The sequence below is a fragment of the Erpetoichthys calabaricus genome, chromosome 11, assembly GCF_900747795.2.
Source record: "Erpetoichthys calabaricus chromosome 11, fErpCal1.3, whole genome shotgun sequence".
In the NCBI taxonomy this organism is placed as follows: Eukaryota; Metazoa; Chordata; class Cladistia; order Polypteriformes; family Polypteridae; genus Erpetoichthys; species Erpetoichthys calabaricus.
The window spans coordinates 93923151-93948221 of record NC_041404.2 but is presented as its reverse complement, the minus strand read 5'-3'; the positions used below and the strand labels follow the sequence as shown (position 1 = coordinate 93948221).

General features: G+C 37.1%; 1 protein-coding gene across 4 annotated transcripts in view; it reads left to right on the top strand.

Annotated features, from left to right (window-relative positions):
- Positions 1-25071, top strand: part of shank1 (SH3 and multiple ankyrin repeat domains 1) — a 648010-nt gene that overhangs the window by 529443 nt on the left and 93496 nt on the right. For all 4 annotated transcript variants that reach the window (XM_051933687.1, XM_051933685.1, XM_051933686.1 and 1 more), the window contains exon 17: positions 9995-10119. In XM_051933687.1, coding sequence (XP_051789647.1) covers positions 9995-10119 — 125 coding nt within the window. The remainder of the gene's footprint in view (positions 1-9994; positions 10120-25071) is intronic.

The window sequence follows — 25071 nt, the reverse complement described above, 5'->3', positions numbered from 1 at the left end:
TTCTCCTCTTATAAGTCAGTGGGAAACTGATGTTTTATATTATTTGAAATTGGAAAAAATCAAATTTTCAGTTAGAGGATCTGTACAAAATTTTTTCAAAACTTGGCAGGATTTAATCAATATTATTTTAGAATAAGAGAATTAACTATTATTGCATTTAACTCCCTTCTCCATCTCTTATTTATATAGATATTTACTTCTCCCCTTCTTTTGTCTAATGTTGCCTTATTAAAAAGCTTAAAGCAATTTTCCTTTAGCTAAGCTCTCCTTCTCAGGGGTGGGGTTTGATTTGTCTTCAAATTTGTTGGGTTATAAATTGATCTGTTTGTATGGAATGATTACAATTAAAATTAATAAAATAAAAATATTAAAAAAAAAAAAAAAAAAATTTTAGGAGTTATTTATAGATTTAAGAGTACGAAATAAAAATATGGCAACAGAATTCCCCTGTCACATCCAGTTTTTGAAAGATGAAGATTTAAAATGAAACATTATTATTTCAGAGAAAAAATAGTATATTTTTAAAGAAATAAATATTTTTAATATTAGTTATTTAGACTTGAAAAATGTATAAATTACTCATCATGTATAATTGTATTAAATATAACTTATTTCAAAAAGAAGTCTCTTGGTAGTTTTTTTCCCTCTTATCACTTGAATTACCAAAGTATACAAAAAAACTCATTAACCAGGCCCAGCTTAAATCCGTTCACACCTCTCCGTCAGCGTCTATTGTGTTGTAAATGTGTCATTATCTGGAACACATGCATTTCATGTGTGTTCCGTGTCTACAAAGATCTATGTGAGTGCCGGGTGACAGGAAATGTGAGAAATGTTGAACACATACCTAAAAGACAAACTTTTATTAATGTTTTAAGTACTAACGACAAAATTTTGACATGAAGTGTACTGTATAATGTGTGAAATCTGAACTCCAAATATCAAATAAATATTTTCACAAAAGGTACAAATATAACAAAACAAGTGCGCTTTTATTCAAGACTATAACCGAAGAAAAAGAAATCAGGTTAGTCTACTTCATTGTCACAACTGCTTTGGTAGTACAGCAGTAAGAACTGCTGACTCATAATCAACAGGTCGCGGGTTCAAGCCTTCTTGCGTACCAAAATAAATGTTTTGAGTAATGAGCTGCTCTTATTGTTACTATTATACAATAAAAACATACATTTGATTTAAATCTGTAACAGCTGGTGTAAATGTATGGTACTTGTAAAGGCTAGTATTTTTTTTTTTTATTCAGTTTTGTTCTCTCAGTCACGTTCACGTTCCCCCTGATCGACACTGCTGTTTTCAAATAAAGATGTGCTATAATAGAGGTGAACTCAGATGAGGATGAGGGTTCTACACAGGAGAAAGAGAACAGAAGTCCTCCCCACAAGAAACGCCCACTCGCATATAAGAACAACACAGCTGCACCAGGCATAAAGGCAAAAGATGGCACCGTTTGGATGCAGCAAGAGGTCTGGTGTCATCCTGCCAGTCAGTCCACCCCACACCTATCCTTCAAAGAAAAAGCACGGCTTACAGAGCTCGCCAAGGTTTCGTGCAAAGTCCAGTTTGTGATTATGTTTTGTGATGGTCTTTATATAAAAATATTTATATGTTACTTACAGTATATAAAAGCCAGATTGAATGTTATTTACCTTGATTTATATACATATCTTCCTACAGTGTAAAGTCACAAGTAAACTGCAGAGCTTCCTCTGTTTGATCGACACAGGCTTGCTGAAAAAGTATATGTGTACTGAAGTGACTTCAGCTGCAGGTGGAAGCGCTTGTCGTACCCTACGCAACTGTGTTTGATCTTATTCAGGAAAAGATCCCAGTCGCCCCACAGGAGCTTACATGTGCAACTGAAATCACTTCAGTACACATGTAGTTTCTCAGCATGTCCGTGTCGATCAAACAGAGGAAGCTCTGCAGTTTACTTGTGACTTTACACTGTAGGAAGATAAGTAAATAAATCAAGGTAAATAACATTTGACCTGGCTTTTATTAAGTAACATAAATGGTTTTATATAAAACCATCACAAAACATAATCACAAACTGGACTTTGCACAATACCTTGGCGAGCTCTGTAAGCCATGTTGTTTCGTTGAAGGACAGGTGTGGGGCAGGATGATGCTGGACCTCTTGCTGCATCCAAACGGTGCCATCTTAAGCCTTTATGTCTGGTGCAGCTGCGTTGTTCTTATATGAGAGTGGGCATTTCTTGTGGGGAGGGCTTCTGTTCTCTTTCTCCGATGTAGAACCCTCATCCTCATCCTCATTTGTTATAGCACATCTTTATTTGAAAACAGCAGTGTCAGATCCGGGCAAGTGTGAACTCAACTGAGAGAATAAAACTGAATTAACCCCTTCACCGCCCTCTGCCGGATATATCCGGCACCGCTGTTTTAATGCTAACGCCATACTGCCGGAATTATCCGGCACATTTGCCTGTGGTTATATGAATGCCTGGCAAGTAGTATAACTGACGGTTTGGCGTGGGTATTATTACTACGTTGTATTTCGACAAGTCTGTGGTTGTTTTGGCCGGTCATGTGACGTGATTCGCATGTAACAGCTGTGAATATGGCGAAACGTAAACTGACTTCAAGTGAGGCTTTGCAGGCGATTTTGGGCAGTTCTGATCATGATTGTAGCAGTTCTGAAGAAGATTTTAGTGACAGTGATGAGCAGCAACGTGCGCTGCATGATACTGTGAATGAAGACGCATCGGATGACGGCGCTGAGTGGGTGTATCCCCAGCATCTCAGCTGGGCTGCTGCCCGAGGTGAACTACCTTTTCTGCATTCGTTTGAGGGAACGTGTGGCTTTATTGTTGATGTAAACAATTACACTGCTGAGCAGTTTTATGAGCTGTTTGTGTCACCTGATTTGATTAGACATTTTGTTCATCAGACAAATCTGTATGCAGCACAGTTTATTGAGAAAAATCCCAATTTACCTCCACATTCCCGTGTTCGTGCTTGGTTTGACACTGATGAAAACGAAATGAAAAAATTCATTGGGATTTTGATGTTGATGGGAATAATCAGAAAACCAGATATTGAGATGTACTGGTGTACAGATCCTATGTATGCAACACATATTTTTGCAGCTGTCATGACACGTAACCGATTCTCTTTGCTGCTGAAATTCTTTCATTTGAATGACAACAGAAACGAGCCAGATAAGAAAGATCCAAACCGCGACCGCTTGTTCAAGCTACGTCCTTTGATTGATCATTTATTTGAAGCATTTCAGTTGCCCTACATGCCAGGACCGTCAGTTGCAGTTGATGAAAGTTTATTGTCATGGAAGGGCCGCTTACAGTTTCGACAGTATCTACCATTGAAAAGGGCACGGTTTGGTATCAAGATGTTTTGCTTAGCTGAGAATTCAGGTTACATTTATAGATTTCGTGTATACACTGGCAACTTGCACAACATTTAGTGGTCAATACTGCTTGAATAAATGTAAAAAATGTAAAAAAAAATGTAAAAAAGTAAAAAAACAAAAATTGTTCAGATTTCGCCTGGCTTGGGGAATATTTAGGGAGTTGGCGGTTAAAGGGTTAAAAAAACACTATCCTTTACAAGCACCATACATTTACACCGGCTGTTACAGACTTAAATCAAATGTATGCTTGAATAAAAGCGCTCTTGTTCTGTTATATTTGTACCTTTTTTTTTTAAGTTTTTATTTGATATTTGTCTTCACACATTATACACTTCATGTCAAAATTTTGTCGTTAGTAGAAAAACATGAAAAAAGTTTGTCTTTTAGGTATGTGTTCAACATTTCTGTCATGCTACACTTCCAAAGATGTTTGTAGACATGGAACACACATGAAATGCATGTGTTCCAAATAACAATATATTATTTACCCTCTACAGCTCCCAGTACCTCACTCCCAAGGGTTGAGCTGGGAGAGCTTTTTGCAGTTTGTTGGGGGAGGGGGGGGGGGGATGATGGGATAGTAGGCTGCTTGCTGCTTGTGCTTATCGACACATTTCCAAAACAAAACATGCTGATGGATTTAAGGTGGGTTGGGTTTACATAGGCTTTGGTAATTCTAATGTTATAATCTACTGAAGGTGTTTTACAGTGGTGTGACAGATAGAAGTCTGCTAACATTGCTGGACAGTAAAATGTAATATTTTTAACCTTCTAAATATAAATTCCTAGTTATTTTAAAATAATAAAAAAGAGAAACAATACTGATTGAGAGCAATAAATGTGTAGCAAATACAGTACTTGATTGTAGATTGTTTCTTCCACTACTAACAGTAAGAACAAGGAAGACTGCCATTTGTCAGGTCAATACATGCTGTAAATAATATTCTGAGCTGGAAAATACTTATGCCATGAAACAAACATAATTCCTTTTGAAAAATCAACAATTTTGGCAGATCTTAATTTATAAAGCAAGTGATTTTTTTTTTTGCACAGGAGGATTTTGATGCAGACCGGTGTTAATTTATTACGATGGAATGACACTTCTGAAGTATGGCATAAGAAATATTTATTTACCATTCATTTTCTTAGCAACTGTCTGACAAATCTCATGAAAATTGTTCAGATGTTATACAGTTCTTGAGAGTCTTGTAACGTCTATACGTTATATGCTCACAAAGCCTTCTTTCTTTCTACTACTTTTGCCCCTTTACATATGTTTCAGTTTTTTAGGATTGCTTTTTGAGTTTTGACTTTTTAAGGCTAATTTTGCACTCTGTCAATTCCCCATCGAAACTCTTTCACTTTTTGAAGTCACTTTACAATGCTGGCTAATTCTCACCACCTTATACTGTAAGTTCTTTCCTTATTGTGGCAGGCTTCCATAGAATTCTCTTCTAAATATGAGAAATGATGAGACCCACAGTCTTACTCGACATTTTTATATCTCAAAAGTAATGAATTGTAATAAATGTTCTCTTTCCTCTTTAGCATAAAAAGAGGGTTGCCTTTCTAATGTTAATACCAAATTTATGTGCCAGTTAACAAAACCGCAACTAAGACATTTTGGTCCATGGAGCTGGAGATAGCTGGAATCTTTTCGAAATATGCAATAAGCACACTGGCACAGTTGTTGTAAAGATTGACTCAGATTTCCAGGAGTCTGTGTTGTGTAGCTGTAGCAATGGATCTGGAATATGGATAGAAAATAGGCATGCTGGTACAGGATGGTTGCAATTTGTTATGTCCTTTCAGAAACCCTTCTCTACTCACTACTTACCACAGCTAGACTCCGTTATGGGGCAATAATAAGTGCCTTTGTCTTTAAATGAGAAATAATGTGGTCGGAAATGCAAAAATAACTTGAGTCAGTCACATCCTTATGAACAGGGCTGTCTTTTGCTATGAGTGTGACCTTTCCTTTGACATTTTTTGTCTTCCTCTCCACCCTTCAGATCGGCTGACCGATCCTGTTATCATCCCTGGAGGTTTTAATTAAAACAAGTTAACATACATTGACTAAACCATCAACTTTCTTAATACTTACATATGTTAGCAAGTCAAGTCAAGTTGGGGAACATGCACTGGTACAGTGCATTGCTGCACCTACCACACGACGAAACAACTTGGCAACCCCCTAGGCAGACAAGCGGTCCAGTCCCAATATCTGGAAATGACCCTCTATCTGCCGTAGTCAGGTGTTATGTGGGCGACCCCTTGGCCTGGTCCAGCCACTCGGGTCCCCAACAATGAGAATCCTACGAGCTGGATCACCCTCAGGGAAATGCACCACATAGCCGTAGTGCCGTAACTGATGCTCCCTCACAATGCAGATAATGTACCTAATTCGGGACTCCATGAGCAACTGCTCATTCAACACAAAGTCAAGTACCCAAGGATTTTCCAGAGAGACACAGTACCAAAGGAGTCCAGTCTTCGTCTCAGGTCACTGGATAGCGTCCATGTCTCGCAACCATATAGCAAGACAGGAAGCACCAGGACTCTAAAGACTTGGACCTTCGTCTTTTTGCATAGATATCGGGAGCGCCACACATTCCTTTCCAGCGACCTCATGACCTCCCATGCTCTCCCAATTCGTGTACTGACTTCATAGGAAGAGTCACCAGAAACATGAATGTCACTACCAAGGTAAGTAAACCTCTCGACAAGGTCGACACTCTCTTCGTAAACAAACACAGTGCTGTTGGCTGTACCCAAGAGGTCATTAAAGGCCTGGATCTTGGTTTTTATCCAGGACACTCGCAAGCCCAGACACTCAGACTCCTCGCTCAGTCTCTCGAGTGCCCCAATCAGAGTATCCATTGACTCTGAGAAGATCACAGCATCATCAGCAAAGTCAAGATCCATGAATCTTTCTTTACCAACAGATGCCCCACAGCAGCTGGACCCCATGACCTTGCCCAATACCCAGTCCATACAAGCATTGAACAGAGTAGGAGCAAGAACACACCCCTGACGAATCCCAGAATCAGCTGGGAAAAAAAACAGAGGTTCTGCCTCTACTCTGTACAGCACTCACAGTACCAGTGTACAGGCCGCTCATGATATCAAGCAACCTCGACGGGATACCACGAACCCTCAGCATGTCCCACAGGGCACCTCGATCAACTGAGTCGAACACTTTGCGAAAAATGACAAAGGCTGCAAAGAAACTCTGCCGATATTCGTGTTTGCGCTCAATGAGAACCCTCGGTGCCAGGATGCGGTCAATGGTAGACTTCTTAGGAGTAAAACCAGACTGTTCTGGTCGCTGGTAGGTGAGCAAGTGATCACGGATCCAATGAGGATGACCCTAGCAAGGACTTTACCTGGCACCGAGAGTAGTGTTATCCCTCTGTAGTTGCTGCAATCCAGGCGATCACCCTTCCCTTTACAGATAAGGACAACAAGTCTTATTTTCCAGTCAGTTGGGATGATGCCAGTCTCCCAAATGGAAGTAAAGATTGCTTCCAAGGACAGGAGGACAGCCTTACCACCAGCCTGGAGAAGTTCACCCCGGATACCACAGATCCCTGCAGCCTTTCTTCCCCTCAGCTGGTTCACCACCTGTGCAATCTCAGTGAGATTGGGTGGTTCACAGCTAATTGGAGGATCAGCCTCAAGAACCGTGGACCTAGAGATATCCACTGTCCTAGCCGGAGGATCAGCTTTGAACAACTGCTCAAAGAAGTCAGCTCAGTGAGTCACAACTGCAGTGTCATCCGTAAGGACCATTCCATCAGCTGCCCTGACTGAGACTCTCTGAGAAACAGATTCAGATGTGCGTAATGCTTTGATTCTTCTGTAAGCAGGACGTGGGTCGCTATACCACAGATGGTGTTCCACTTGCTCACAGATTCCTCTAGCAAACGTCTCTTTATCTGCCCTCAGAGCCCTCACAGCTGTCCTTCTCAGTTCCGGTACAGACCAGAGTTGCCATTGAGCCATACGCTGCGACTCCTCTTGATGATATCCAGCTTGCCCTACAAAATAAAACACCTCCTTCTGGGAACACCGGTAACACCAACACAACCCTCAACAACCTTCAGGGTCTTGTCACTGAAGGTCTCCCACATCACATTAGGATCAGCAGTCGCACCCAAATCTGCAAGTTCTTCACACAAACCGCATGCAAACTCATTAGAAACAGTCTTGTTTTGGAGTCTGGCCAAGTCCAGGCTCATTTTCCTAGTAGGTGGTAGCCTACTGGACCTAAGCTGGATCCTAAGAGTAGCAGCAACAAGTCTATGGTCAGAATTCACAAACTGGGCACTTCTGTAGACCCTGCAGTTTTGCAAGAGTATCCAGCATCTGCCCACGAGGATGTGATCAATCTCCTTCACCGCACCTCTAGTATTGGAGTACCAAGTCCAACGATACGGCTCAGGGCGCTGGAACCAGGATCCAGCGATTCGCAGCCCCTGACCTTTTGCAAAGTGAAGGAACATGGAGCCAGTTTCACCACAGTCACCAGACCCATGGGGACCGAGACAATCCTCATAGCCAGCCCTGTCAGTGCCAGTGGCTGCGTTGAAGTCACCCATGACCAGAGGAGTGTCACCTCGTGGGCACCCATCAACCACCAAGCAAAGTTGCAAATAAAATGTCTCCCTCACCGAGACATCACTCACCGTGGTTAGAACATACACTGAGACAACAGACAAGGCACCCAGAGAGTGCCGTAATCTGAGTCTCATAATATGCTCGTCGAAATGAGTGACATCGGACACCATCGGAAGAAGCCAATCCGCTACAGCAACAGCTACTCCCCGAGTATGACAGCCATTAGAGCAACCAGACCAATATAAGTTGTATCCACCTACAGAGATCTGGCCAGTTCCTGGTCTGCGCACATCAGAGAGTGCCGCCACTGAAATGCGGAGTTTACGCAGCTCCTCCGACAGCAGAGGAAGATGATCATCTTTGCCGGAGAGACAAGACGTTCCATGCGCCTACCCATATGGGCCACCTCAAATTGGGACCTGAGTACTGCCGTGCAGTGAGCGACGCCTCACCACCACACCAGTTCTGATCCCCAACACACCTGACCCCATTGGCTCTCCAATGGTTTCGACTCTTCTGGGGATGGGCTTCCGAGGGCTTTCCCCCATCCCCTTCATGATGTGAGCAGCTTTCCTATGGGCAGCTGCATCAGAGCTACTCCCATGGAGAGCAAAAAAGAGTTCTTTCTGTCGTCTCGGAGCTGTGTGTGTTTTTACGGTGGCTGGAGTGCCAATCCTGCCACCAACCCCCTTGATTTCTTTGCAAGTTGGAGGAACGCTTGCAGGACCGGATGCAGTTTAACGTCATACCCAGGACATATGTTAGCATGATAAATATTTTTCTTTAACTGTATATGACTTTTTCATTAACTTTTCATGCGTTATTAACCATTGCTTTACAGACCTATGGTTAAGCAGTTAACGTCAGCCTTTTCAGAAATTAGGCTGATAAAACATACAGCTAATTTTTAATGGAGAGAACAGCAAAAGATCCAGTTAACAGGGTCCCTATAATGAACTTCATTTTGATTTCCAGAAAACTGAACCCATTTAACTCAAGGTTTTAAATAATCACACAATGACTAGTCCAGCAGCACAAGACCTAACGCAGGCATGTCCACTTTAAATAATTCATCCCAAAGTCAATGATTCAAACAGTGATCATAATCTATCAAACCACCGAGCATTGTTCTGGGCATTTTGAAATTGAATTAAAGGTGTTTAGAAAAGTGGAGTAAGGCACAGAAACCCTTCAGCTGCTCAACCCAAGGGATGAGCCTGCTTCTGAGATCAATCCATCTGGAAATGGTGGAAATGGTTGCTTTTGATCAAAAAGGTTTTAAGTAAGTCTTAGTTAAAACAGCTGTCTGAATAATGCCAGTACATTTTTTTGGTTCTAAAGGAGAATTAATTTTAATAGCTCATAGAGGCATTAGGTATTTCATTTTACTGGGCTATGGTTCCATAAACTAAGGAAGTAGAGAAAGTTCAGTTTTAAACTCATTTTCAATTTCTTCTTCTTGAGTTTTTGGCTTGGCATCAATCTTACTTCTCTGGTCATAGTATAGATACTTTCTCATGGGTAACTATGTAGACAAATGGATATTCTGTCTGTATTACATTTTAAATTGCCCTCATTCTGCAATTAACACTGGTGTAAAATTGAAACAAAGATTAAATTGTAAATGAGTGTAATGCTTTTCACTGAAAGAAACAAGAGTTAGTTGTGATTCTATTTTTAGAGGCTATTTATAAATTAAAATAACAAATGTTATCGATTTTATTAACATTTAACAAGTCAAATGTTAGCTATACTGAAATAAAAAATAACACAGCATAATTAACATTAGTAACATTATTAACATGGTTATTTTGAATAGTGGCTCAGCTTTCCATGTACAGAGCAGAGCTAACTTTTTATGATCTGTCTCTTAGTGACTCTCAGTCTTTGTTGTCCCATGTATTTCAGACTACGGGGTCAGATATCTGTGATTATAAACTGCCTGACCAATACTTCTTTGTTTATCAGCTCAAACTCCTATTGAAGAGTTCACTCCAACACCAGCATTTCCTGCCCTGCAGTACCTGGAATCTGTTGACGAAGGAGGTGTGGCCTGGAGAGCAGGGTTAAGAATGGGAGATTTCCTGATTGAGGTGAGTGCCTAGCAGTTTAAACTTATAGTAATTTTACATTTCATAGTTAAGTGAAGTGGACATCCTCCATCTATTCTGTCATTTATTTTTATTTCTTTGTTGAATATTTATAGCATGCAGTTTAGGTATGAAATCATATACTCTTGTGCTTTACAGATCTATACATTTTGGCTCAGTTCTTTGATAGATTAACTTGGTATCTTGGAATTTAATGTCTTTAATGGTTATTTTTATCTTTCTTTTTTCTTCTGTTCCTTTTAATATGCAGTACATGAAATATGAATAGCATGTCCTCTTTATCATAGTCTCTGTCACATCATTAAAAAAGATATTTATACCCAGTAATATGTTTTGTAGCCAAGACAACGGTGAGTAAAGAGCAAAAGAAAGGAGTTATGTGTTTGTGTTGTTATGGTGTGGGCCTTCACTAGTAGAAGTGAAAGTGACCTATATAGTTTTTAAATATCAATGTGTATGGAGAGGCTTTATATATTAATCTGGATTGTTTTTCCGTTTTGCATTTTGTCATTTAAGCTTATGCCAGAATCTTCATAGCCATGTATATATTTCTTTATGGCTGGGATTGTTACGCTTTTTGATCTGAGAGCCCAAATAAGAAAATTGGTATCTACCAGGACCCAAGAACACGGTTTTTACATTATGATAGCACATCCATACTGTACATAGATAAATAACAATGGGCATAAAATAAAAAAGTACGAGGTTTTGTTTCAAGTATATATCTGATGTGAACATTACTGAAAAAGGAAAGTGAAAAACAAATGTATTATTAACAAAACAATAGTTGTAATTCAATCTATTCTTGTGTTATATCACTGCCAGTGTAAATGCTTAATGTAAGCTTTAGTAAACCTGACAGAAAAGACATTCTTCTTTATAAAGGGTACACTTCAAGGATATTATGTATTTTTGAAAGGATATTATGAACAGTCATTTAACTTAGTCACCTGAGTCATGGTACTGGAGGGTGTTTATGTGTTGTTTGTCTCTTTTATCAGAAATAAGGGTTGTATTGAATTAAATAAGAAATTAGATAGTCAAAAATGAATACATCAATCAATTCTCTTCATTTCCCTTGTCATAAATAACATTTTTAAACATGTTTTTCAAATGAATTCCGCCATTAACAGTGCATTCTTCTAAATATATTTGTAAATTGCTCAGCATATTCTGGTTTTCATTTAATATCTGTAAATTAAGTATAAAATCTAGTGATGTAGATAAATTATTACATACTATTCCATATTTTATATTGTGATAGGATAAACCTTGATCCAGAATTTATTCTACAGTCAGGTCAAGTGTTAAATGCTATAGAGAAATGTCATGTCAATGGCTCTTCTCTACTAGTTGTCTCACCCTTTTCAATATTTTCCGGTGTTCTTAAAGTTCTCAGTGGTCCAACAAACACATCCTTCACACTACCAGAAGATGGAACTTTATCGAACCATTTTAAAATAGTGTTACAAGAAGGAATTCTTGTTTACCAAGCCACATTAATACGAAAGTACCTCTGTTACAGATATGGATTCAATGTATGCCATAATGGCGAAAATGTGATGAGGTACCAAATACTTGTCCATGGCCACTGAAAGTAAATTTAGAGCACAACACTGCCACTGCACTATACAAACCTTCACTTAGCTCCCCACAACACACTGAAAATCTAACACCACAGTCCTTTCACATCACCAGCTTGTTTGTGTCATTCCCTCCTCCCTCCTTCTTTCTTAAATGGATTTTAGCTGTCAGAGATCTCAGTTTGATTGCTTCACAGGTTGTGAGAGGAATGGTGATGTCATGGGTAACATTTATTTTGTTTTTGTAGCTTAGAAATAAAAGCTATTTGTGATGCATAAGTAGTGTTGTTTATAGCCAACAGTTCAGATCTCATACTACCAAAATAAAATAAATAGTATGTTAAACAGATCCTGGTATAGCTGTAGCCACAGAATTCACGCTTTGATGATCTTGGCTAATTGTATTACACAGTCTTGTGGCAACCCATCACAAACATGACTCATTGTTTAAGAAACACAGTTGTAGAGGTTCAGCACATTTTAAAATATGACCATGTGTATCTGTCAGTTTTTTGTTAATGGTGGTGACAACCCAAAAAATGAAATAGTGTAAAAGCATAATTATTTTCCTAGATTAATACACAGTGCTGAGATGATCTCATTCACACATCATCTATTAAAAGTAAAAAAAAAAAAAATCAGAAATTTAACCATTGGTGACAAGCATTCCTGGGTAAATATATCTAGTGTAATAAGAATAGCTTCTGTTTTATTAATTATTAAGAACTGCTATCTAAACTACTGTATTTTGTGATTTTACTTAAAACATAACATACATAGCTACAAGGTTTACCCAAAAATTCTTCAACACAATTTTTTCAATGATAGTAATTCTTATATATTTGTTGAAACACAGAGTATAACTAGATACATTTGCCACACTCCTCATTTTGCCTTATTTTAAGCAGCCTTGCACCACCAAGAAATAACAGCATTTATCTCCTTCATGAAGAGATACTGGTATGACTGCTGTTGTTGGTGATTATGAGTGTTTGCTACCGGCTCCTTCTCTACTACAATCAGTTAAATAATAGCTCATTGTTTAATGCACGTCACTGCACCACGACATTTTGAGACAAAATTGCAGATGCACTAGAAAACTGATTGTTCCATGGGAATCTTGTAGCGTGTACTGTAATGCATTTCAAATTAACAACAAAATAAGTTTCAGGCATTTCCTGTTAATTTTGCAGAAAGTGTTGCCCATTTTATGAAGAGCCCTTGGAAGTCTCTACAAGTCTTTCTCAAATGAACTATTAATGTCTGAATAGACTCTAACACCCCATGCCCATGAATAATAATATAAATACGTATAGTATATTCTTAATACATAAACTATATTCAGGAGAGCAAAGCTTATCCTAGCAGACACTCCGCATAATTTTCATTTTACATATTTTATCATTTGTGGTCTTTTGAAATTTATCAAAGTATCCAAAAACAAAGACCATTTGGATTTCAACATTTATTTATCTTCCAAATGTATGTATTAAATAATATTTAAATAGAACAGTGCATTTACAGTAAGTTCTGCTCACTGTATTCACATTGTGAATATAAGGAAAATGTATACATTATAAAACCTCTCCATTGATTTCAGTTGGTGGAAAAGTTATGCTTTTAGAGCATATTCTTTTTTTCAAAATGAGCTCTGAATGCAATATTGCAAGCACTGGATTTATCACAGCACAGATTTCATCTCTCAAAATATACCCAAATTGTTCCCATAAAAACACATTCACATTCACAGTCACACAAGTCCATTTGCTGGTCCTTATTTTGTTTTGTGAGGTTTTATAGCCTGTTCTAGAAGCTTAGGTTATATGCAGGAACCAACTGTGGTCAGGGCACTCTGTGCACTGGAGACTAAGCAAACCTCAGTTAGAATATGCCAAAATCAAAATTCAGAGAATGCTGGAGATATGAGGAAGTACCGCAAACTGTCATGCTGGAAAAAAAAATATTTATTTTTTAGGTGTGTTCACAGAAAATATAAAGGCACTTGTTGTTATCATCAGATCTGTTTGTTTGTCTGATTGAAACAATTTGCTTCCCAGTAGACTGACTTCTTTTTAAATGTGATAAAATTATTCAGGAAGTAAATTTGTTAGAGAAGTTACATTTTTGTAATGATATCTTGAACAGACTACATTGCCCATTTTTTTTTAAATAAAAAAAAATGAAAAAATGAATTTATTTGTGTCACATAATCTGTATGTCAGCTATCCAGTAGTATGCTCAGTACTTTCTAAAACATTTTTAAATAAACCACTTCCAGAAAAATCCTCTTTTGAATGGCAGGGAAGCAGACTTCTGCATTGAATAACTGCTTTTCCTTTTTTTTTCATGGCTATTTTATATATTATTTCCTGCTTGTTCAGTGTTAGTCCCCATAGAAACCTGTTGTGTGAGGTACTTTGCTATCTGTGTCCTCCAAGAAAACATGATAATTTTTTTCAGTGTTCTAAATCTAATCTAATCTAATCACTACACATAACACATTTGGGTGGAATATTCCTTTACCTACATGATAGTGAAATGCCAAAACCATAGATGCATGTACTTAGCTAAAACACATAATTAAAATATACTATCACTAAATATGACTCTTTGTTACAAAAATATTTAATAAACAAAAATGAGATCAAAATTAAAATGCTCAGATTTACAAAACAGTTAACAAAGTCCCTGAACATACTTGAATGTTATGCCTTGCATATATTATCTTTTTTATAAATTTTTTTATAATTATTAAACACAAGATAAAGTAGAACTGTATTTTCTCAATTTATCCCTAAAGCTTAAACATCAAAAGTCACTCTGTATTTGTTTCTTCAATTATTTCTGTGTCTCACTGTGCATGTTTCATGAACTATTGACTATTTATAAACATTTTTTCATTGAGAACAGTTACAGCAACCCAAGAACATTCTGAAATTGACAGTAAATTACCTCTTTTTTGTTGTCTAATCTGGTGAGAAAGCTTCTGTGCATCATAGTGAGGTGCTTCTGTTAAGTGACCATTAACAGGTGAGATCAGCTAAATCCTGGACCTACAAAATAAGAAGCCAAGTGCAATGTGCAGGAACTCATTTCTGTTTCTTTTTATTTTTACTTCCTCTTCCTATCTGCCTAATCTTAGTACTACACTGTATATTGAGCAATTGTATTCACTAATGAATTAAATCCAGTTATAAGTTATTTAGTTACTACCAATCAGATTGGTCTATTTCTTGATTAATTTTCAGCAATCCACTGAAGTTGTTTGTTTATTCTACTTTACTGCACTAAACCTAGCCTAGACTGTAATCAAAAACTATGCATTTCACACTGTTTCCTTGTATATACAGTATAAATACATAGATACATTATTTCTCCTATTTATTAAGTGGCTACTGTAGTAGAACACCTGTATGTGCACCTGAAGGAAAGTGAAGCATGAGCCGTCTAGTCACATTCTACGAACGTATTATGCTGTATAAAAAATTGATTAATAATTTTTGTGTTTCTTCCCTGCATAAATATAGTTAATGTATTTACACACACATTCAAAAAATGTAAATGTATTCTCCAATTTCTGTATCACAAGGTGGATTTCAAAATTGTCTGTAAACTTAAATTGAGTGATATATTAAATTTTTCCTTTTCTGATTTTGGCTGCAGTATTTACTATTAAATATACAGTAGTCAAATGAAAAAAGCCTGAGAGTGAATCATTGTAATTGACTATTTTGCCTGATGCAAATTAATGCATTACCAATTGCATATCCTTCATATTAAGAAAACTCCTTACTTACTTTATTTACAGCATTTTTAATTTGGGGGTGGAAAAGATTTTTGGCATCTCTAAATTTATTTACAAATTTACAAAATATAGTTATATCAATGTTAAAAGTTAATATATAAATTATATAGTATATGGATTATACCAAACCAAAGGTCATATCCTATTAAATAAGGTTTATAGAATTATTCATTCATTACTAGAATTTTCACTCACTTAAAAAAAAGACTAGTTTTTTATTTACAGTGTGTAAATATAAAGTTATCAAAAGCAATTAATTAATAACATAATAGAAGTGGTATCATACAGTTTCATTCATAAGTGCGAGTGAGTGTCATTACTAAAATCTTATATTGTACTGTTATGTCCAAATGACATCTACTAAAAGCAACAAAAATAGAGAACAAAATAGTGAGTTCTATAATTAAATCATAAACCACCATATGCAACTGCAGAAAGGAGTAAGAGACAACTAACATTAGACTTTTACACATTTTCATAATAATATGCTTCATATGAAACATACATGAACAGTACAGGTGCATCTCAATAAATTAGAATATCACCGAAAAGTTAAGTTATTTTAGTAATTCATTACAAAAAGTGAAACTCATATATTATATAGATTCATTACACAGAGTGATATTTTTCAAGCATTTATTTCTTGTCATTTTGCTGATTATGGCCTACAGGTAATGAAAACCCAAAATTCAGTATCTCAGAAAATTAGAATATTACATAAGACCAATCAAAAAATTAATTTTAATATAGAAATGTTAGCCTACTGAAAAGTATGTCCATGTACGCACTCAATACTTGGTCGGGGCTCCTTTTGCATAAATTACTGCATCAATGTGGCATGGCATGGAGACGATCAGCCTGTGGCATTACTGAGGTGTTATGGAAGCCCATGATGCTTTGATAGCAGTCTTCACCTTGTCTGCCTTGTTGGGTCTGGTGTCTCTCATATTCCTCTTGACGATATTGGGTTTAGGTCAGGCGAGTTTTCTGGCTAATCAAGCACAGTGATACCATGGTCATTAAACCAGGTATTGGTACTTTTGGCAGTTTGGCCAGGTGCCAAGTCCTGCTGGAAAATGAAATCAGCATCTCCATAAAGCTCGTCAGCAGAGGGAAGCATGAAGTGCTCTAAAATTTCCTAGTAGATGGCTGCGCTGAATTTGGACTTGATAAAACACAATGGACCAACACCAGCAGATGTTCACATGGCTCCCCAAATTATCACTGACTATGGAAACTTCACACAACCTCAAGCAACTTGGATTCTGTGCCTCTCCACTCTTCCTCCAGACTCTGTGACCTTGATTTCCAAAAGAAATGCAAAATTTACTTTCATTTGAAAAGAGGACTTTGGACCACTGAGCAACAGTCCAGTCCGTTTTCTCCTTAGCCCAGGTAAGACGCTTCTGACATTGTCTTTGGTTCAGGAGTGGCTTGACACAAGAAATGCGACGGTCCCGGACAGCCCATGTCCTGCATATGTCTGTGTGTGGTGGCTCTTGAAGCACTGACTCTAGCCAAAGTCCACTCCTTGTGAATCTCCCAAAAATTCTTGAATAGGCTATGTTTCGCAATTCTGTCAAAGCTGCGGTTTTCCCTGTTGCTTGTGCACCTTTTCCTGCAACATTTTTCCTTCCACTCAACCTTCCATTAATATGCTTTGATACAACACTCTGTGAACAGCCAGCTTCTTTAGCAATGATCTTTGTTGGCTTACCGTCCTTGTGTGGTCTACTGAACCAGACTGAGAGACCATTTAAAGGCTCAGGACACCTTTGCTGGTGTTTTGGGTCAATTAGTTGAGTTGAGTGTGACACCAGGAGTCTACAATATTGAACTTTTTCACAATATTCTAATTTTCAGAGATATTGAATTTTGCGTTTTCATTAGCTATAAGCCATAATCTGCAAAATGAAAAAAACAAGCACTTGAAATATATCACTCTGTGTGTAATGAATCTATATAATATGAGTTTCTCTTTTTGAATTGAATTACTGAAATAAATTAACTTTTCGATGATATTCTAATTTATTGAGATGCACCTGTATGTGATTGTTCAGCTAAATCCTTAGCCTTGTTTAGTATAATGCTGGTAACATGTTTGCTAGGATGAATAGAATGCTCTAGGGAATAAATCTTGTTGTAAGTGGCAGAGATTTTTAAACTCTTTCTCCAGGAGTTTGAAGAAGACATCAAATGTCAGGGACATTTAACAGAGTGAATGAAAAGAATGAAAAGTGGAAAGGCAACAGGACTAGATAAAATACCAGCAGAAGTGTTTAAGAGTTCAGGAGAAGTGGGAGTAGGTGTGTTGTGGGCTCTGATGCAGAAGTATGAATAGGACAGAATACCAGAGGAGTGAAGGAAATGTGGTTGTACCCATTTATAAGGAGAAGGGGATTCAGGATTGTGGAAACTATATAGGGTTAAAGCTGATGTCACACATTATGAGAATTTGGAAAGGGGTTTTAGAGAGACGGATTTACGAGTTTTTTCGTAGGCTCTGGTAATTCTAGTGTTAATTGTGATATGCTCTATGTTTTAAAGTTGTGTAGTATGATGCCAGGCTAACTTGCATTGGGGATTTCTTTTCCTGCCAGGAGCCACACTCAAAAGTGTAAAAGATGAAAATATCCAAGTTAAAGTAACCTTTTTCAAGGTAAATCTGAAAAATAATTAGTAATAGTGGTCACACAGAATGTTTCTCTGTTTTAAAATATATGATTACAAAAAGTTTGCCAATGATTTTTATATTCAAAATTTTCTTCCACTATTTTTGTTTTTGCCTTTTATCTCCCAATACATTATAAAGATACCCACACATAAAAATACTTAATTACATATGAAAATACATTGATTTTTAGTATCTCATGGAATAGTTTCTTTAGGGTTATTACACTGTACACTGAAAAATTCCTACAGTAATACTGTGATAATCAGAATTGACTTAGTATCAAACTACTAAAATAATTTAGATCAAAGTTTCTCTTATGTCAGTACTTAATTTAAATTTGAGACACATTTTTTTAAAGAACATACATACCTATATTCAACCAATGACACAATTAAGGAAATTTTTTATGAATGTGTAAATTTATGGATTTTTCTCATAAAACAATTAAAATGTAATTTTATTTAAATAAGCTTTCAGTGGTTACATTTATACTTTAACTAGAATAGGTTGCAGTCTTTGTACTTACAACTAAGAATTTTTCATTTAAGTATTAAAATATCTGCATGAGTTTAATTTTCAGAATTCCACTTGTAGTTTCTGTGAGGTGATCAACATTAGCCTCTTGTCTTAGGTCTGAGGTATTAGAATAACAATAAATCTAAAAGTTAAAATGTAGGTGCGACATAGCTCTGGTTCTTGTCTGAACATTTATTGGCTGTATCAGGAGCAGATCAACAGTAATTAAATAATGATCTGAAATGGTTTCATTAACAGGAGAGGTAATTATGGTTTGAATGTCAATCCCATGAGTGATAATTACATCTAACTTAATGATTAGGAGAGTGTGTAGTGCTCTCAATAATTTGAAAAAATGAATCAGGGAGGAAACCTTTGCTGAGGGTGGTCGTAGCTACAGCTTTGTTTATTTTATACTCATCAATTGACTTTTCTTTATTGTATTTTATAGGTAGTTAGAGATATGTGTAAATAAGAATATAAAAATGCTTGATTCAATTTTAATATCTGACATTAGCAACATAAATGATGTAATATCACAGAGTTATTTAGTATATATTTCAATTTAATAAATGAAAAGTTAACCCTAGGCAGCATGGTGGCGCAGTGGTGGCGCTGCTGCCTCTCAGTAAGTAGACCTGGGTTCGCTTCCCGGGTCCTCCCTGCGTGGAGTTTGCATTTTCTCCCTGTGTCTGCGTGGGTTTCCTCCAGGTGCTCCGGTTTCCTCCCACAGTCCAAAGACAATGCAGGTTTGGTGGATTGGTGATTCTAAATTGTCCCTAGTGTGTGTTTGGTGTTGGGTGTGTGTGTGTGTGTGTGTGTGTCCTGCAGTGGGTTGGCACCCTGCCCAGGATTGGTTCCTACCTTGCGCCCTGTGTTGGCTGGGATTGGCTCCATCAGACCCCCGTGACCCTGTGTTCAGATTCAGCGGGTTGGAAAATGGATGGAAAAGTTAACCCAATCTGCTTCCTTGGCCTGTAGTGTGCAGTAATATTTATCAGGTGAAGTCACCACTAAAATAGTAATAGAATTCAGTAAAATCTGAATTCTCTCTGCAAAGTCTTTATATTAACAATATAGGTGTTAGACTATCTATCCAACTGTTTATCTATCTATATACATATAGTATATACTGTATCACAAGAAGGCTGAAGAGAGAAGGGATAGTCAGAGAAGAAAAGGAAAGAACAGTTGACAAGCATCCTCTAAATTTCTTGGTTTCTATTGTGGTCTTGACTATATGATCTGCTGGGCTCTCAAAACTAAGGCTTTGTTTCCAGAACCTACACCTTTAAGGTTCCAATGAGGCATAGGCCTACACACACAAAACCAGCCTGGCCCCAAAATCAAGAAGCAGGCTTTCAGCCAAACAAAATGGGGCCAGAGCTTCAAAACTCAAAACCTGAGAGAGAAGAGAGATAAACCATATAAAACCTATGGCCAAATGACAGAATTAAGTGCTTTATTAATTATAGAATTTATTTTCAAAAAAGGAAAATCAATAAAACAAGAAAAAGCATATCAGTATCACAAAAGGAGTTTGTCAAAAAGCCAAAAAATATAGTGGACAAAACCAAGCCCATAAACCAGAAATCAAATCCTCAGAAACGCCTAAATCCATAAACAAAATAAGAAAATAAGAAAATCACTTATCAAAAAAATATCCACACATCCAAGGACTAATGTCACAGCATTAGCCCTGTGGATTTTGCAGGCTAATTAAGTCTGGGGGTAGACCAACAATTGTTGCATCAGGAGGCCCTGGCCCCTTAGGAACAGTCTAAAGAAGGGAAGACACATGACACCAAGAACATATATATACAGGTGGAATCCCATTATAACGAAACTCACGGAACTATAAAAATATTTTGTTATAATGGAAATTTCATTATAATGAATATGGGGAAAATATGTATAGTACTGTGACTGGGGCCGCCAGTGATTTGCCATATCTAAAGTTAGCTACACCAAGGACAGCTCCGTAGCTGCTTTGCAGCGTCTGGTAAACAGTAAAACAAGGGCAAAGCAATTGGTTGTCCTCTGCAGGATCAGGGTTACCACGTTATGTACTTTCAGGCGATGTTTAACATTTAACACCTGGCTTTGATCTGCTCTTCCTCACACTTTCCTGATCTCCCTTCTCCAGACCATGTCTGCCACAGTGGTGATTCTGAGCTGTTGGTGTTCTTCTAATCTGAACATAGGAGCTAAAGCAGGACCATCACACATGCCGCGGCTCCTAACAGTTCCTATTCTGAATGAAGTCTTGAGACTGTATCTTCCTTCTCTGTACAGTAATAAAGTACGTGTATTTTCCTTGAAAACCTGAACTCATCTCCCTGTCTCTTGTGCAACTCTGTGACCCAAGTTTGATGATACCTGTATAAAAAACAGAGCTTCTTAAACTAGAAAAAATATTTTATTTGTAAATGAGATCTTAGATGTAACTTTTATTTTATAGAAATACAGGTATGAAAGTACAGAAAGAAAATGAGAAATTACATATAATTTCTTTAAGTAGAAATATAGGAATGAACCCAGAATGAAAACGAGACATTAGATGTAATTTTTTTTAAATAGAAATACAGGTATGAATACAGAATGAAAATGAGAGTTTTTTTTAGTAGAAATGCAGGTATGAACACATAATGAAAAGGAGACTTTGGATGTATTTTTTTTAATTGAAATACAGGCATGAAAATTCAGAATAAAATCAAGTCATTAGATGAAGGCTCAATTCCAAAATGCTTTCGCCACATCATATTTTTATATTCCATAATCAACATTTCCAGGATTGTTCATTTTTTTTTCAGTGTAAACAGATGCCGTTTCTCGCTTTTTTTTGTTCTTCTCACAGAAATCTTTGAGAATACGCTATGGATCTCGAATAGTACTGTATCCGCAACTACCCACGCGGACGCTCGGTGGAGCATTGACTCAGAATTCGGCTATACCTGTATGATGTCATGCCTTCATGCTCGCTGAGCCTGCTCAAGAATTTTGCAACAGGCTATCTCTTTCTTTGAAACAACATGTTGCAGGGTTCCAGAGACTCTGCGTAGAAAGTGCTGAAATGGCATTAAGTACTTTTTGAGTTACATTATTATCTTTCATGGCCATTTATTGTTGAAAAAACATTTAGTTAAAACAAGATTCATTTAACATGATGTTCTATGAATGTTTGTCCAGGCTTACAAAACATTTTTGTTATTCTGAAAAATTCATTACTGCTATATCCGCTATAACAGGATTTAACATAAGACAATATTCAAAATTAATAAACAAAATGATATTCCAAAAGCAAATAAATAATCAATAACAAGATATACAAAATATTTTTAAAAAGATTAAATAAAAAGAAAAACGAATCTGAGTCAGGAATCCTTCCTTTTACCTAACACTGATAACTGAAGTGATGAAAAACATACAGAAGAGGATAAGGGAAAAAAACTAAATTGGTAAATATTGATAAAAATGCCCTAAAACATTTTAGGCTTATATAAACTATCCAGCTGTAATGACATTCCTTCTGGTATCTGTCATAGTACGAAATCTGTTTATAGAGTCATGTTTATGATAATTATTGACAGAGTTAAACTTACATTCAGATCCCCCTATTTTTGTCATCTATCTGGTGTATTATGAATGAATAGAATTAAAAGTATATGCAAAAATCTAATATACTGTATATATATATTTATACCAACTTTGTGGTGTCTTCTGTTACCTATTCAGTCTGTTCCTAAGCCCCCACTGCTGTGGAAAAGCATCCTTCACTGTTCCAGTTCCAAAGATCACTTCTTCACCTAATGACTACAGACCAATAGCACTTACATCTATATGAGTCCTCTTGTGGTAGACCACCGGGACCAACTACAGTTTGCCTATCAGACAGAGATTGGAATGAAGAATGCAACTGTCTATCTGCTTAGCAAGGCTTATTCTTACCTGGACAATCCAGGCAGTACTGTTAGGATTATGTTTTTTTTAATTCTCCAGTGCCTTCAATAAATTTTAGCCAACCCTGTTAAGGGGTACACTTAGAAATATGCAGATTAATGAGTCTATGGTGTATTGGATAATGGACTATCTGTCTGACAGACTGCAGTTTGTGAGGCTCAAAGACTATGTCTCTGATATGGATATGTTCAAAACTGGAGCACCACCAGGAACAGTCCAGTATCCTTTACACTTTACTTTGAACACCTCAGCCTATAAGTATAACACCAGGTCATGTAACTTACAGAAATCCTCATGGGAGAGTGTTGGAGACAGATAGAGAACTTTTTTACTTGTTTTAGAAAGACCTGTCTACAACTTAATATTGGCAAAACCCAGTAACTAGTTATTTACCTTCACAGCATCAAAGAGCCTCCAGTACAGTCCAGTCCAGTCACTATTCAGGGTGTGGATGTGGAGGTTAATAAGTACTTGGGGATTTACATCAATGTCAGTTTGTACTGGTGTCATAAAACAGAGGAACTACATAAGAAAGAGCAGAGCAGGCTTTTTTTATTACAGGAGACTGTGTTCCTTTAATGTGGGTAATAACATCTTTCACATATTTTACATGTAATAGCCAGTATGATTTTCTACACTGTGATGTGCTTGGCTGGTAACATCACTTCAAGAGAGGTTCACTGAATCGACAAACTAAATAAAAGGAAAGGATCTTGTATGGGACACACACTGACCACCCTCCACAGCAAGGTTGTAGTGAAGGAAAGAGGAAAAACAAAACTGAATACCATCGTGAACAATGTTGCATGTTTCTTGACACATTTTTGCAGAATAATTTGATGGCTGAAAGTACTCAGTGTTAGTGTGTCAGGGAGAGGATATGCATAATGACACTCAGTTTTCATGGCAGACAGATGTTTTTATATTGTGCTGTACAAGCATTTTCTGCAGAAGCACAAACTTTAATTGCCAATGTTATGGACCAGAAATTCAGTGGTCAGTTACAGACTTAACAGAAATTGGTTAGTTAATTACTGTACATACATATAGTGCTTTTCTAACCTACATAAAGTGTTCTACATAGACAGCATGGAACCCCATGACGCACCACCATTGTGCAGCAAACACATGGATGATGTTACAACAGCCATTTTTGTGCCAGTATTCTCACCACACATTAGTTATTAGGTGGTGAAGGGGTGAGGTAGTTAACCAGTTAGAATACCGAGATGATTAGAATGACCAGGGAATTGTTTGCAGTTTAGGCAGGATATTGGGAACACTCTACTATTTTTGAAGAATTCCAAGGGATCTGTTATGAACACAGAGAGTCATGGTCTCAGTTTTACATCTCTACTGGAAGCCATTTTTACAGCACAATTTTCCCATCATTGAACTGGGGCATTGGGAACAACACACAAACCACAGGGTAATTGTCCCCATATTGGCCTTATTAACAGCAGCAGTAACTTAAGCTTTAACTTCCAGCAGCAACTTAAGCTTTTCCTAGTTGGTTCCTATCCAAGTACTGGCTGGGCCCAAAACACGCTTAGCTTCAAATGGATTACCTGTTCTGAAGTGAAGGTGGAATTTCTACTGGCAGTTTGTTCACTGAAGGGCTAGAGAATGGTACAGAGATGAATAATTGCAGGTAACAGCTAAGCATTGTGTAGGTTCCCTACAGGTTTGGAGCTGCATTTCCGCAAACAGAGGCATGCTCCCTGGGAATATGTTACTTTAAAATTGTAGTCATACTCAAGACAACATATCCCTCCTAGTAATCATGGTATTAAGACCAGAAAAAGATGGTAGAAAAGAAAGCATATTTAATGTGCATCTAAATGCTGCATTTACTCTTACAAGCAAAGCAACTTAAGAAGCCTATGAAACAGTACAGTAGTCTTAAAATGTTTCAATAGGGTCTTCAAGAATTGTATGTCTATTTTTCAGAGGAATTAGAGGCATTGTCTTAATCATAGATAGCAGTGGACGTCTTCTATCCATCCACTGGAAAAATGCTTTAATGAGTGACTAAACTATATGCTATCTTTACCCTTAGAGTAATCTCTTTATCCAATCAGCTAAGACATTGCCTGTTAGCTCTTATTAACTACAGATCATTTCTGCTGACCAGTTAGTACACTGGTATTAGCTTTCTCATTTTACATCAACTTCTATTGACTACACCAAATTAGTCCATTTACTTTTCCTGCTTCACTGACAATACCATATTTCATTTTTTGATGTTTCTTCCATAAGGAGACTTTGTCATGCAGTGCTGAATTCAATCTTAATTTAATAGGAAAGGATCTGGATTTTGGCTAGTGGTGACCTATTAAATCCATTATTTTGTTCTGCAAGGCACCCCATGTCTTCTTTGGTTTTCCATTTGGTCT